This window comes from Oryza sativa, chromosome 6 (assembly GCF_034140825.1).
Source record: "Oryza sativa Japonica Group chromosome 6, ASM3414082v1".
Classification (NCBI taxonomy): domain Eukaryota; kingdom Viridiplantae; phylum Streptophyta; class Magnoliopsida; order Poales; family Poaceae; genus Oryza; species Oryza sativa.
Genome location: NC_089040.1, coordinates 30,045,405 through 30,061,427, shown reverse-complemented (window position 1 = coordinate 30,061,427; position 16,023 = coordinate 30,045,405). Strand labels below are relative to the sequence as shown.

At 51.6% G+C, this 16,023-nt stretch overlaps 2 protein-coding genes and 1 pseudogene across 2 annotated transcripts; 1 reads left to right on the top strand and 2 right to left on the bottom strand.

Annotated features, from left to right (window-relative positions):
- Positions 1-3,352: 3,352 nt before the first annotated feature.
- Positions 3,353-3,960, bottom strand: LOC107281317 (uncharacterized; annotated as a pseudogene).
- Positions 3,961-8,565: 4,605 nt separating this feature from the next.
- Positions 8,566-10,368, top strand: LOC4341948 (AAA-ATPase At3g28580). Its single transcript, XM_015785741.3, has one exon. The coding sequence runs from the start codon at positions 8,634-8,636 to the stop codon at positions 10,146-10,148; it is 1,515 nt and encodes a 504-aa protein (XP_015641227.1). The 5' UTR covers positions 8,566-8,633; the 3' UTR covers positions 10,149-10,368.
- Positions 10,369-12,774: 2,406 nt separating this feature from the next.
- LOC4341947 (AAA-ATPase At3g50940) lies at positions 12,775-14,505 on the bottom strand. Its single transcript, XM_015786574.3, has one exon. It carries the CDS (start codon positions 14,457-14,459, stop codon positions 12,933-12,935), a length of 1,527 nt encoding a protein of 508 aa, XP_015642060.1. The 5' UTR covers positions 14,460-14,505; the 3' UTR covers positions 12,775-12,932.
- Positions 14,506-16,023: the final 1,518 nt, after the last annotated feature.

The following is a 16,023-nucleotide window of genomic DNA, read 5'->3' as shown; positions in this document are numbered from 1 at the left end:
TACGAATTACCCGTCAAACTATCGCGGTCGTCTGAATTACCCCCCTAACCATAAAACCGGACATTCTTCACCTATAACTATGCAAACCAGACGAATTACCCCCCTCGACCCAATCCACGGTGGTTTTGGTTTACGTGGCGTACACATGGCAGTCTAGTTAGCGTTTTTTTTAATTAAAATATTGTGGACCCGGATGTCATACACTTCTTGCTCTCTCTCTATTCTCTCTCTCACTCTTTTCTCTCTCGCACGGCGAGGACGAACGCAGGGACGGGCGGTCGGCGTGTGCGGTCAGCGAGGTGAGGCGAGTGCGGCGGCGCGGACGTCGGCGCAGACGGCGGAGCTGTGTGGCGGCGGAGGAGCGGAGGTGGCGGAGGAGCGTGGCGGCGGAGCTGTGTGGCAGCGGAGGAGATGAGGCGGCAGAGGCGGCGGAGGAGCGTGGCGCCGAGGAAGTTGGCGGCGCCCTTGGCCTCGCGATTGTGGGCGAGCACCTTGGCGCGCCCTTGGACGCCGCCGCGTAGTTGTACTCCGCGCCGCTTGGCTCGAGCCGGTGGGCCGCCGCGCCGTCGGGGATGCGGCCGTTCGCGGCCTTGCCCTGCAGGATCCGGCTCCGGAACTCGTCGAGCTCATCGAGCGCCGCGTCCGTGGACGATTTGCTGCCGGTTGTGTTGTTGAACGGCTCCAGGCTCCGGTGGTCGGTTTCTTGCTACGGCTCCGGCGGGTGCAACGATGGCTGGCACGTCGGCGCGGCCGCGGAGGCGTTATACTCAGTCGGGAAAATGTAGGCCTCCAGCGGCATTACCTTGCAGTAGTTTTCACGCATTCCGTCCTCGACATCGTCGTAGAAATCTACAAAGAAGAGATCAATCAAACGCCAGGGTGACATGACATTGATCGATCCATGACACTGGGAGCGAAGGAGGAGGAGGCACCAGACGGAGAAGACCACGGAGAGGGACACCTCGCGGAGGCCGCTGTCCATGGATAGCGCATCGGTCACCGGCGGGTCGCAGCCGCCGTTTCCTCCGCCGCCTCCTTCTCTCCTCTTCTTGCTCATGCATGCACTTGCGCGTGCCTTCCTCCCTGCTGCTGTGCCAAAGCGCTAACCACGCCGCTGCACGCTCTCACCACAAACCTTGCCTTTGCCTCTGCCACAACTGACTCCGCCGCCTCCGCTCCTCCGCCGCCACACAGCTCCGCCGCCACGCTCCTCCGCCATCAGCGCCGCCTCCGCCTCCGCGCCGACGTCCGCACCGTCCGTGCCGCCGCGCTCGCCTCGCCTCGCCGACCGCACACGCCGACCGCCCGTCCCCGCGCTCGTCCCCGCCGTGCGAGAGAGAAAAGATTGAGAGAGAATAGAGAGAGAGTAAGAAGTGTATGACATGCGGGTCCCATAATTTTTTAATTAAAAAACGCTGACTGGACTGCCACGTAGACCAAAACCACCGTGGATTGGGTCGAGGGGGTAATTCATCCGGTTTGCATAGTTACGGGTGAAGAATGTCCGGTTTTGTATTTCAGGGGGATAATTCAGACGACCGCAATAGTTCGAGGGGTAATTCGTACTTTTTCCTAGTACGAAATGCACACAAAAAAGGTGGCTTTCGCTTTTGAGAAGTACTACCTCTGTCCAAAAAAAGGCAAACCATGGGTTTCCGTGTCCAATTTTGACTGTCCGTCTTATATGAAATTTTTTTATAATTCGTATTTTCATTGTTGCTAGATGATAAAACATGATTAATATTTTATGCGTGACTTGTCTTTTTAATTTTTTTCATAATTTTTAAATAAGACGGACGGTCAAACGCTGTTCACGGAAACTAGGGTTTGTCTTTTTTTGGGACGGATGGAGTAGGTCAAGTCATCGAGATTCCGTCGTTTGATCCCTTCAGGCTTCAGCTTCAGCGAGATCAAAATACAAGCCGCCCTCTGCCTCTCCACTTATCTCTTTCAGCTTTAGCAGGATCGGTTTGCCATTGTGGAAAATTGGAAATCATACAAACATTCTCTTGTGCAGCCTCGGGTCATGCATGACGTGCATATGCGAGTGACCGTAAAGGACTTGCATTCAACTGTAAAGGAAAAAAGAAAAGGATATTGCTTCGCAACATAAGAAGAAAGCACCGGTGGTGATGGTGGAGTCGTGAGTGGAACCAGAGATTTGCTATCAGTCTCTTCTTTGAGTGTGTGTTAGGGAACTCACTCATCATGGGTTTGTGAGTGTGCCAAGTAGCAGAGCCACCGCCCGGTTAGTCCGGGCTCGCCGGCGAAAACTCCATTAAATTTTAATATTAACTAGCATAATGCCCGTGCAACGCCCGTGCGTTGCACGGATAACAGATGATAGTGGGTGGTTGAAGTTTGATCAAAGTCGAGTCGTGTTGTTCTTGACAATTAATCTTCTTTATATTTGCGGGATATATATTTCTAAGCAGATAAGCCTTAAAAAAATGAGAGAACTATAGGAATATACCCGTGCGTTGATATGTGAAGAAAATGTGTGGAGTTGAAAAATATTGCTCCCTTCATAAAACATGAGCTGAAAATTGTGAAGATATGGAGAAATTAACTCATCCTCTGTGTAACAAAACCAAATAGGCAAATTTTGCTACAGGACATCGTGACTTCACGGCTTTAATTAGCTGTGGGACACTACACAGATTAACTTTTTGGGATGTAAAAGTTGGATATTTGCTAGTGCAGGGGTGGAAAAAAAGCTCGGGCTCGTGAGCTCAACTCGGGCTTGGTCGAGCTTGGTTGGCTTGGCTCAGCTCGTAAGCCAAATAAGCCAAGCCCAAGCCTCCTTTGCAGCTCATTGCTGAAATGAGCCAAGCCGAGCTAGCTCGCGAGCCGCTTGCTTTGACTTGCGAGCCTAGGCCATCATGTATTTATATCGATTATTTTACTTTTTGTGGCGTTATTATTTGTCAAATTGAAATTTATCATTAAGATTTTGAAGAATTGAATATATAAACTTATTTAAATTTTACATGTTAATGATTTATTTTTGATTTTTTAATAATTACAAAATATATATGAAGAGGTGTTTCAACAGGAAGGCTTGCAAGACAGCTCGAGCTGGCTCGAGCCAGAAAACGAGCCGAGTCGAGCTCAAGTTTTAGCTTGTTTCCCTGACTGAGCCGAGCTAAGCCAAGCCTAGTTTGTTGCGAGCCACTGCAAGCCGAGACGAGCTAGGCTTGGTTCGGCTTGTTTCCACCCTTATGCTAGTGACACCATGCTCATTAAAATAATAATTTCCGGCTATTGAGAAAAGAGAAATTGTCAAAAATTCCCCTAGACCCCCATGTTTGCTCTCCTTTATCTCCTCCTTATCCGGTTCCAGCTCCTTGGGCAGCCTCACCGCGTCCACCCCGGCCACCTTGCCGCCTACCCCGGACACCTTGCCGAACACGTGAACGAAAACAGATCCGTCAACTCCGCCGGCCATGCCACGTCCAATTCCCACTCCTCTGTGAGCTTCTCCATCACCTCGTGCGCACCGACGCAGGCCACCGTGACGCGCCTGTTGCGCAGGAATGTGAGGAGCCGCGCCATCCTTCCGCCGTCCTCATGGAAAGGAAGCACGCTGACGGTATACTCGGACTGGTTGCAGTCGGGCTGGTACACAAGGCATGGGAGCCGCTGATGTAGATCGCGACGTAGCGGATCAGGGTGCCGAGGTCCCGAGGATGGCCGCGCACGCCCTTCTCGCCCCTATGGGCACCAGTTGTTGCGCGGCGCATGGCCACAGAGCACGATGAGGCCGAGGACGAAGGGTGCGGAGTGGCGGTGGCCACGGTATAGCAGTGTGATTTCCCGGAACCACTGCATGTTGTCCACGTCACGCTTGGGGTAGGTGATGTCGACGAGGGCGAGGTCATCATCATCGTAGCCGATGCAGAGGACAACCTCCCTTCTGGTCACTGGCACCAGATCTGTAGTCGCACATCGACACACAATGATTTCACATCACAAGAACACATCTCACATCAACAAATGAACTCTCACATCACAAGAACACATCTCACAGCAGCAAATGAACTCCAAGAACGCATCTCACAAATAACAAAGAATCACAAATAACAAAGAGAGGAGGGGGAGAGATAGATCCGCCGGTCGCCGACGCCGTTGCCTCACCTCCACACCGGCCGCTGACGCATGCCGCCGCTCCACTGGGCCCCCATGCCTCCCCTCCGCCAGATCTGCAAGGGGAGGGAGGGGAGGGGTTGCGCGCCGCCGGATCCGCCGCCCCCCTCCGCCGGATCTGCAAGGGGAAGGAGGGGAGGGGGTGCGCGCCGCCGGATCCGCCGCCCCTCCGCAGGATCCGCAAGGGGAGAGAGGGGAGGGGCCGCCATGGTCGCCCGCTGCCACCTGCTCTCGCAGCCCTTCTTCCCACCCGCAGTTGAGGGAGGGGGAGGGAGGGGCCGCGCGCCGCCGCATGCTGTCGCACCGCCGGCCGGCCGGGAGAGAGGGGAAAAGAGGAGAGTGGGAGGAGAGGAGGAGATGAGTGGAGTGGGAAAGAGGGAGGTGGGAGGAGAGGAGCGGGCGGAGGAGGAGATGTGTGCGGGCGCGGTTAAAAGCGGTGGGCCCGTGCTATTGAAAATTCGTGTGCGGTTGGCTTAAGTCGCCCACGCGGGATAATGTATTTTCCCGTGCGGGCGACAGCCCGGCACCTGTCCCCCTCTTTTTCCATGCGGTTCTACTTACGGACCGCATGGAAACAAAAGTGGGTGGCGTCCAAGAAAATATATCATGTAGCAGTGTCGCAGATTGAAAATAGTTTTGCATATTTACTCATAGTCTCTAGTAGTCATGCATGCTTTCTCGATCTGTCAACTCAAAATTATACGTGGACTCGCGTGGAGACAGGTCATGTGACATGTGGATGATAGCGCGAATACTCTAATTTGGCTTATCTCGTGGAAACTTTTTACTTTTTTTCAATCGATATTTTTTTGTCTCAAACAAATATTTTGTATTTACTGAAACTTTAAGTGATTTTGATGTCAACAATATAAGTAATAAAGAAAAATCATCATTAGTTGTGAAGTACTCTTACGTGTATCTAAAAAAACTTTTTTTCAGCGAAAATCAATATCACAATAAAGAAAGGAACTTTGACCGGTCATAGTTTTTTTTAATGAAAAAACTGAAGCTCGTACCTCATTACCGAGGAGGTTGCCAGCTCCAAGAGGTCTTCTGCTCAAAGAGCTCTAGGCTCTTCTCAATCCCAGTCTCTTTGTCTCTCTCCCTCCTCACTCGTTCGGTCGTTCCCCATTCACATCGCACGTCGTCATCCAGGCATCCAGCGCCTCCACCAGCGTGCGCCCTCACATCCTCCCATACTCAGCCCTTGCGCCTCCTCCCTGTAGTAGCGGCGCCTTCTTCCGCCTACCGGCTGCAGCAGCGGCCAGCGGCGCCTCCTCTCCTTGATGCGGCAAAAGATGGAGAAGCGCGACAGCGAGAAGATGAAGAAGCGCAGTGGCTGACTGGGGGTGACGACAAGGCCTCCTCATGCAACGGTTCCAAGCCATTGATGCTGCTCGTGCGGATCCACCACCGACGCCTGGATCCCGTCGTCTCTTCGTCTCCCTCTCGCGCGGATCAGCCATCGGCGGCGACAGGAGGGGCGGATCCGGCGACCTCTTCCCCTCCCGCACGGATCCCGTCATCTCTCCGCCCTCCTCTCGTGCGGATCCGCCATCGGCGGCGATGGGAGGGGTGGATCCAGCGACCTCTTCCCTTCCCGCATGGATCCGTCGTCTCTTCGCCCCCACGCTCACACGGGTCCATGGATTTGGAGGTGCGTGGTGAGGGGGTGGACCGTGCGCACTGGGCTGCGTCTCCTCCTCCCCATTGCCTCGCCAAGCCGGCCAATACTTGATTTTTTTTTGCAATTTTTTCCTTTTTTTTTTGGCCCCGGTGATTTAATTTTTGGGATGGTTTTGCTTTATTGTTGTTGGATTTCTGATTCAGTTTCTTTCGTTTCCGTGCATTAGTTCTGGGCTTCTACGAACGTACGAGACAGGAGCGATGCGGTCTCTCGATCTCGCATGTACGATGCGGTCTCTCGATCTCGCATGTACTGACGAACCAAAATTTTGGGAGGAGATCGTACACGGACAAGTGGAAAAAATTGCACATACGGACGAAAAATACTAATACTAATTTTGGTGACGATTGGAAAAATACTAATCTTTTAATTAGTTAAGATAAGTAAATTGATGATGAAATTTTTATAGTAAATATTAGTTATATTAAATTTTGTTCAGCCTCAAAGATCTTATTGGCTCCGCTACTAGGTGTGCTTGGTGTGAGATCCGCTTGTGGCTGTGTGAGTATGGTCCATATGCGTCTGTCTTTTATGTAACAGTTACGGAAATATGCTAGAGTTAAAAAGAAATTATTTTCTCTCTCTGAACTCCTCACTAACTTGGATTTTAGGTTGTAGTCCCTCCAAACACCCTCTTCGACTCGGGTTAAGTTGCACTAGCTGCAAACACCAAATAAAGAGCAATGCATCCAATGAATGAAGACCATGGGTGGCGCGTTTTCCGAGCTTTTAAATAGTGTGAATTTTTTAAATGTCCTATAAGTTTCTAAGCATTTTCCGCAATAAATTTTAAATTTACAAGGAAAAAGTACGAATTACCCTCGAACTATCGCAGTCGACCGAATTACCCCCCTAAACTAGAAAACCAGACATTGCTCACTCTGAACTTTTAATGCCGGACATATTACCCCCTCGATCCAATCCAGAGCGGTTTTGTCCTATGTGGCATACCCGTGGCAATGTAGTCAGGATTTTCTTTTTTAAAAATAGTGGGACCCACATGTCATACCCCATTTCCTCTCTCTCTCGGGCACAAAATAGGCATGGCGGCGCAGGGACGGGAGGTGGCCGGCGGCGTGAGGGGACGGGCGGGGGCAGACAGGTGGAGGCAGTGCCGATTGCAGTGGCGACGAGAAGGAGGAGGGGCCCGCGGTGGCGGTGGCGGTGGCGGTGGCGGCCCGCGGCGACACAGGGGCTGAGCACAACAAGGGAATGTCACACGGCAACATGGTGGCTCGAGGAGGAGGAGGAGGAGGAGGTGATGGCCTCTACACGCGGTGGCACGAGGCCCTTGGAGGCTCAGACCACACGACAACAGCGCCACGTGGCAGAAGCTCGAAGACGACGACGCTCTCGGGCGAGTGATGGCGCTAGCCGGCTCGTGCCGCCGCCCGCCCGCGCGCAACCAAGCCGCCGTCGGCTTGTTACCCACCGCCGCCCTCCGTCCTTCCGCCCCCGCGCGCCACCGCCCACCTCCCATCCCCACGCCGCGCTGTGCGTGCTGTCGGGGTGGAGGCCGCGGCGGCGATGGTGGAGGGGGACAACGAGGGGGTGGAGAGCGACTAGTCGATGATGGACTTGACGGTGGCGGAGGAGAAAGACGCCTCCCGCTCCCCCAGGCGCTCCAGATGATGAAGGCCTCTAGATCCACGCGCCGACGTCGCTCCCGAGGATCAGGGGCGGCGGATCCTCGCGCCACCGTCGCTCCTGCTGCACCTGCGCCCACTTGAGCACCGCCCCATGCACCGCCGCGGCAACCTCATCCATGGCAGCGGCGTCAAGAAGCGCGGCAGCAACATGCAACAACGTGGTCTGGCGATGGTGGCGGCGTCCATCCTCATCCATGGCCCTCCTCGTCTTACGTTGCCGTCGTCCGCCGCCCGCCCCTCTGCGCAGAGAGAGGTGAAGGGGAGAAATGACAGGTGGGTCCCACCAATTTTTTAAAAGAAAATGTTGACTGGATTGACACGCGTACGCTATGTAGGAAAAAATCGCTCTGGATTGGGTCTAAGGGGGGATAATTCGTCCGATATTAAAAGTTCAGGGTGAACAATGTCTGGTTTCAGATTCAGGGGGGTAATTCGATCGACCGCGATAGTTCAGGGGGTAATTTGTACTTTTTCCAATTTACAATAATTAATTTATTGTTAACTCTCGAGTATTATCACAAAATTAGATAATATATATCCGACATCCATTTATCCGAACTGGTCCTTAGGACAGGAGCAATAGCATCCTCTATTTCTCTTCAGTGAATTTTGGAGATATCCATACACATTACTCGCAAAGTCACAAGGTGAGCTCCATTATTGGACGCATTCCGTCAGCATCAACTGCCTCATCCACGGTACTCTCTCCAGCGCATGAAAAGCAAACATTGTACACGATGTAACATATGAATTTTAACAAAGTTATATCTAAATTCATATAAAATAAGTTACATCTTATATTGATTTATTTTTCATTCGGAATGCGGAAGTATGGGGTAGCATGTTGGGATCAAGATCCTCTACCGTCGAAGTCACGTGACTTTTATCACTGACACGTGGATCCGACGATGTCTGGACTCACATGTTAATGATAAAAACACCGTGTATTTAAAGGTACAGGAGCTCAATCTAGCATGTTGTGTACTAATCATGTTCACTTGACTCGATCGATCGCTCCGATCGACTACACCCCGCCGCGCCGCGCGCACGCATAAAACCCCCACCACCTGAACCTCCACCTCCACTCCACCTCCACTTCCACACTCGAGTAGCGAGCGAGAGGTCGTCGTCGTCGTCGTCTCGTCGCCGCCATGGAGATGGTGCTGGACTGGCGCTCGGTGGGCTCGCTCCTCGCCACCATCATGGTGTTCCGGACCGCCATGCGCGACTTCCTCCCGCCCGAGGCCGAGATCTTCCTCCGCCGCCTCCTCACCCGCCTCGCCGCCGCCTTCCGTCCCCACGTCGGCACCATCCTCATCGACGAGGCCGACGGCGCCAGCGGCGGCGCCAACGACCTCTACGACGCCTCCCAGCTCTACCTCGGCGCCCGCTGCCTCGCCACCGCCCCCACCGTCCGCCTCCACAAGCCCCACCAAGCTCCCCGCCCCGTCGCCTCCCTCCCCGACGCCCACACCACCCACGACGTCTTCCGCGGCGTCCTCGTCAAGTGGACCGCTCGCCCCGTCGAGCGCGGCGCCTCCGCCGGCGGCGGCGGCGGCGGAGTGTTCAACCCTTACAACCCTTATGGCCGAGGTGGCGGCGGCGGCGAGCCGCGCAGACTCGAGCTGCAGTTCCCGCGCCAGCATCGGGAGCTCATCCACGGCCACTACATCCAGCACGTCATCGACGAGGCCACCAAGATGCGGCTCAGGTCGAGGGAGCGGCGGCTCTACACCAACCGCGCCGCCGCCCCCGGCGACGACCACCACCGCCTCTGGACGTCGCACGCCTTCTCCCACCCTTCCACGTTCGACACGCTCGCCGTCGACCCGGCGCTGCGCGACGACATCCGCGCCGACCTGCTGCGCTTCGCGGCGCGGCGCGAGCACTACGCGCGCGTCGGCCGCGCGTGGAAGCGCGGGTACCTGCTCCACGGCCCGCCCGGCACCGGCAAGACCAGCCTCGTCGCCGCCATCGCCAACCTCCTCGAGTTCGACGTCTACGACCTGGAGCTCACCACCGTGCCCACCAACTCCCACCTCCGCCGCCTGCTCGTCTCCACCACGCCCAAGTCGGTCGTCGTCGTCGAGGACATCGACTGCTCCCTCGACCTCTCCGACCGCAAGAACAAGGCGAGCGACGACGAGAACGCGGCGCAGCTCTCGATCATCTCCCCGGCCGCTGCGGCGGCCATGGCGGCGATGGGGCGGGAATCCATCAGCCTCTCCGGCGTGCTCAACTTCGTCGACGGCCTCTGGTCATCCTGCGTCGGCGAGCGCCTCATGGTGTTCACCACCAACCACCCGGAGCGGCTCGACCCGGCGCTGCTCCGCCCCGGCCGCATGGACCGCAAGATCGAGCTCGGCTACTGCTCGCCGCCCGCGCTCCGCGTGCTCGCCAAGAACTACCTCGGCGTCGGCGTCGGCGACGAAGGATGCGAGGACGCCGCCGACGATCCGGACACGGTGAGCGGCCTCATGGCCGACGCCGAGGGCCTCCTCGCAGCCGGGGTGCTCATCACGCCCGCCGACATCGCCGAGGTGTTCATGGGCTGCGACGGCGCGGGCGCCACCGCCGCGCTGAGGAAGCTCGCCGACGAGCTGCGGCGGAGGAGGGACGCGCCGGCGGTGCCTGTCACAGAGGAGGCGGCCATGACGACAGAGTAAAAAGCAGACGAGCCGCCATTGCGGATTGCTTGAACTTGAACAGCATCATGATCAATATATAATTAATAATTTTCATGGTGATTTGGTTTCGAGTTAGGTATTAATTAGGTCGGTTGTGATCGTGTCATGGTTGCGCCATGGATGGAGGATTTGAGGATTTGCTGCATTTTGCAATGGTGTGTGGCTTTCTGAATTTTTCAGCAATTTTCTTTGCGTTTTATGAGAAGTTGCACCATGTCGTCTCCTCTGCTTTTGTTTTGATCTCCGGATATACGTCGACGTGGACGTTTGATGGCAACGAACATTGGCCGTCCGTACTGGCTGGCTGCTGTTGATAACGCAAATTCACAGTAGTCATTAGCACAAGGTTAAATTTCTGCAATTACTTGCGCGCATCTCAATTTGATTTTATATGTGGCTATTCATTTATATTTGATTGTTTTTCATATTAAAAGTTCAAAAGGTATTTTTGTAAAACTACAATAGAATTAGGTAGAGTTTTTAATTCTACTCTGCGTGCCGTCCGCCGCTTCCCTCTTCGCACGCGACACGTGTCCAATCATCCGGGGAAGACGCGCACAACTGGTTGCGGATTAGCATTCTCGACATAAAAGAAGTAACAGCAATGGGCAAAATAAGAGTAGGTTAACAAGTCATGTATGGAGCTTTTGACTAACGGTAGGGTTAAACTAAGCTAGAGGAGCCGAAAAATCAGAGCACAGGCTTACCTTATCCAATATTTCGAGATGAGTCAGGCCACTAATACACTTTACGACTTCCATAGGTCATAGGTGACTCGAATTCTTGAAACTGGCTCGGCATTTGGTGATATGATCTATCTTTCTACGTGTACATAACTTTAACCTTACTTCTTGTTTACAAGGACAAAGCTGTCGTTTTCGGAACAATGCGAAAACAATTGACAAGAACAACACTGGCTCAGATATAACCATGTTTATGTTACACTTCAACAAGCTAAAGATGCATAGATTCTATATAGGTTTACTTATTATACGTTTGAACAAATATTACTGCACCATAAGTTTTATATCTTCTCGTTTGAAGAAATATTAGCATGGGTGAAGGAAATGAGAGCGGGCTCACGAAGTGCTTGGATGATCAAATAAATTGGTCGGGGACCAAACTAAGATTTTCCTAAAGACTGCTCATACATCACCATATCACTTTTAGTCTATAGAAGAGAGGAAATTATGCACATTTTGGATTCGGATTCAAGTCTCCTAATAGCATTAATTTCAAACGGACCTAGCCAATGATCTAGAAGGAATCTCGGAGCCCATGATTATTTATTGGAAAGCTTATGGAATCTACTTTCATATAGTTCTGATCACACATCAAAATTCCTTCTAATCTATTGGTAATCTACAAAACAAGCCATGTACCTCATCCAGTCCAAGTCCGATTTGAACTTTGGGCTTTGTAATTGTGTCGTGACTCGTGGGCTAAGCCCAAGGGGGTGTGCGCCCTAGCTATAACAACCCTAGGTCGACCCTAGAATCTATTTAATCAGTTACCGTCATCAAATTAGGGTTGGATTTTGCAGTTTTGCTGCTAGTTTGGTCTGTGGAACACCAACTTATGAGCTCCATCTTAAATTCGCAATATATTCAAATTGCATCTTCTACTCTCTTACTTGTGTTCTCGATTCGCTTACGGAATATAGTCTTTTTGGCGAGATCAACCATGTTTCGGCTCGGGTGATAACTAACAGAGGGGTGGTGTAGTGATTGCACGGGGTTCGGTCATTCTGATCGGAGCTTTTGAATCATCAACATCAAGTCTCCACAATTAACCTATCTAGTACCTAACGGAAGATTCAGAACCTTAGTCCTCATCAACAATACTCCCCACGGTAAAGAAAATATGATATTTAACCTATTTTAAGGTCAGTGAGATGCCGTCCTGACCATAATACACACACTCTCTTTCTCGGGTATAAATAAATAATTAACATTTAGAACAAGACTTGTGGTCTAGTTATCCTTATACTTATTCATATTACTTATTAGTAAAAACATTATTTATGGGTAAAACGTTATTCTTAGCGGTAAAAGACGAGTGCCATAAAATAAACCATGATAAAAAGAACACAAAAATAACTTAAAATCAAGTTTAAAAAATTTAAATTTTGGTTTATAAGCATAAGCAAAACAATGGGATCATTTGTCAAACTTTTATAGCATTGATCATCAACTTTGCATTGTAAAAAAGAAATTATAAAATTGAATGACTTCACGATATTACGATAGTACTGAAAAGTGAAAACCTACCTACATATATGCCATTTGTTTAACAACTAAGAACTTAATAAACTATTGATGGTCAAAATTTCAAAAAATTGATAATATTTTGTGTTAAAGTAAAATATTTATGACCTGAGAGATATTTTTTTTAAAAAAAGTTAAACATGTATTGGTGGATCCTACATGAATTGCATATTATTACTCAGGGTGCATATACGAAGAACCACCACATGCATCTTTTCTGCTTTAGCCAATGGCAAAGAACTTGTAGCAATCTTTGATGTCATGTCATCATCAACTGGTAGAAAATTTGGAAAAAGATTAATCCACCCATCCGACCAGTAAAAGACTTGACCGAAGCGTGCCAAACTCAACTTTTGGATTTCTTGCTAAATAGTACCTTCATATTTTAATGTATGACGCCGTTGACTTTTAAGTAGTATTCAATAATACGAAAACAATAGGAAAATGCATACTGAAACAGAACGAGTTGGGCTTAAAGCTTATGAAGCCCATAAAGTCATTTAGGCCCATTCATTTTTCCTTTCCTAGCGTTGAGCTCGTCCACGAGCTTCTGCAGCGCGACGTGGGCTCCGTCGTCGCCGTCGCATCCCATGAACACCTCGGCGACGTCCGCCGGCGTCACCTGCACCTCATCGAGCAGCCTCCCCGCCTCACCCATGATCTCGTCGTGGTCGTCGGCGTCGTCGTCGTCGCCGAGGTAGTTCTTGGCCAGCACACGCAGCGCCGGGGCCTTGCAGTAGCCGAGCTCGACCTTGCGGTCCATGCGGCCGGGCCGGAGCAGCGCCGGGTCGAGCCTGTCCGTGTGGTTGGTGGTGAACACCACCAGCCTCTCGCCGACGCACGACGACCAGAGGCCGTCGACGAAGTTGAGCACGCCGGAGAGGCTGATCGTCTCCCGCCGCATGGCCGCCTCGACCGCCGGCGGCAGAAGGGTTAGCGCGTGTTGCAGCATCGCACGGTTGCGCTGCTCGTCGGCGTCGGCGTCGGCGTCGTCTTGGGACGACGGCGGCGCCGGCGCGCGCGTCCGGTCGAACAGTCCGAGGGAGCAGTCGACGTCCTCGACGACGATGACCGACTTGGGCCGCGTCGAGGCCAGCAGCCTCCGGAGGTCGTAGTTGGAGGTCACTGTGGTGAGCTCCAGGTCGTAGATGTCGAACTCGAGGAGGTTGGCGATGGCGGCGACGAGGCTGGTCTTGCCGGTGCCGGGCGGGCCATGGAGCAGGTACCCGCGCTTCCACGCGCGGCCGGCGCGCGCGTAGTGCTCGCGGCTGCGCACGAACCGGAGCAGGTCCGCTCGGATGTCGTCGCGCAGCGCCGGGTCGATGGCGAGCGAGTCGAACGTGGACGGGTGCGAGAACTTGTGCGCCTTCCAGAGCATCTGGTGATCGTCCATGGCGCCGCCGTCGCCGTAGTAACAGCCGCCACCACCGCCGTTGTTGGTGTAGAGCTTCCTCTCCCGCAACTTTGCCCGCAGCGCCGCCGCCTCCTCGAGAACGAAGGGGATGTACGCGTCGCGCACGACGTCGCGGTCGCGTCGCCGGAACTCGAGCCGCAGGCACCGTTGCCAGCCGTCGATCGGGGGCGGCGCCCACCGGCGGGAGGAGGAGGAGGAGAAGCTTCCCCCGAACGACGAGCTCGCGTTCCCGTCGAGCTGCGACGTCCACAGCACGCGGACGCCGCGGAAGGCGTCGCGCGTGGCGTGGGAGCCCGGCAGCGACGCCACGGCGGCCGCCGCGCCGTGCGCCTTGTGGAGGTGCATCGCGGGCGCCGTGGCGAGGCAGCGCGCGCCGAGGTAGAGCTGCGCCGCCTCGTACAGCTCGTTGGGCACGCCGTTGGCGTCGGTCTCGTGGACGATGATGGCGTCGCACGGCGTCACGAGGGCGGCGGCGGCGCGCGACAGCAGCGCGCGGAGCAGGCCGTGCGCCTCCGGCGGGAGGAAGTCGCGCGCCGCCGTGCGCACCAGAACGGCGGTGGCGAACAGCGAGCCGAGCGAGGCCCAGGTCAGCTTCAGAGGCGCCCCCATGTGTGTTTGCAAGCTAGATAGATGGCTTCGTGTTCGAATGGAACTCGAATTGCCATGGCCATGTCGAGGCTATGTATATATAAGGAGCTCGGGACACTTGCTACGGAACCGACCTAGCCCCGTTCTTACTTGATTAAGATACAGAATTTACCTTGAATTTCATTAGCATGTTTATCAGGGAAAGTGATTTCATCCCTTGAGGGGATATCCTCTTGTTTCGTGCATATATAAACTTTTTTTTTAAAAAAAATAGTAAGATAGATTAGTACGAAATATATCAATCCACAAAAATACAAGTTAAAATTCAATTTCTACAAGTTATAACAAATATAGCTATGAATGTACGATAACTATTTTCAGTTTAGTTTGTTCTTTTTGTTGCAACTTGTAGAAGTTGAATTTGGTCTTACATATTGTTCGAGTGAAATATTTTATATTAATCTATGTTGTCAAGGAGGGACATCCCCTCGAGGGATGAAAATCCATATCTTATTTATCAAACATTATATTAGTTATTACGTGGAGTTATGGAGGGTATTATGATTTGTTTAGGTTTGTATTGATTTGGCTGAAATATGAAAAGAAAAAGGGTCTTTTTAAGACAGAGGTGATAATGAAAAGATCGGGTTGATTACTCCATACGATGCTTAGTATACCTCCATAATGATTAATGAGTTTGGTTGAGTGGGATAGGTTTAGATGGGTGATGGCCGTCGGTTTTATTTTCAAGTATTTGGATGGCCATATGCATCTAACCTCGTCTTTGAACCATAGCATTAGCAGGTAGTACACTTTTCACGCTACCATTTGTAGTTATTTTTGTTGATTTCTTCATATGCCAAATCACTGAATATCGTATGATCTTTTCTTATGGTTAGTAAAAAAAAGAACAATTTTGCTATATCTCACTCGAAAGATTTTTTTTCTTATCTCTCACTCGATTTTCTCACTCAAATTTACAGTGCATTTTCTTATAAGTTACAGTGTAATTTATAAAACTTACACTGTAACTTTTGTAAGTTGCACTGTAATTTTTGAATCTACGCATGTAAATTTTAAATTTTGTATTGGATTTGGTCTTTTTCTTGAGGATATGGTAATTTAGTGTCCATTATGGTGTTTCTTAATTGCTTTTTGCTTTTTATTATATCTATCGGATTTTAATCCAAAGATTAAAAATCTGTGTGATACGACCATAGAAATCTTTCGAAAGATGTATAGGTACTCCCAAAAAAGAATTCCAAATACAGATGCTGGGGTTAGGCCAAGCATCATGGGCTTAGCCCACAGTAGCCAAACCGACATAGAGGTACGAATAGAGATGATTAGTTGACTTGACTCTTGACTCTTGAGAGTTAATCATTGCAGATCGACGCTGTTTCCCTCGATCATCTTTTAGTAATTAAGTAGTACGGCAATAACGTTAATTCGTAGCCTTGGCGACCAAGGAAGCTTTGACTAAAGAGCACTTAACAATTAAGCTAGAGAAATAAACTACTCCACCGTGCATGATACCCACGCGAACAGATCAGCAGCATATAGGACCATAGGAGTATACTCAAGT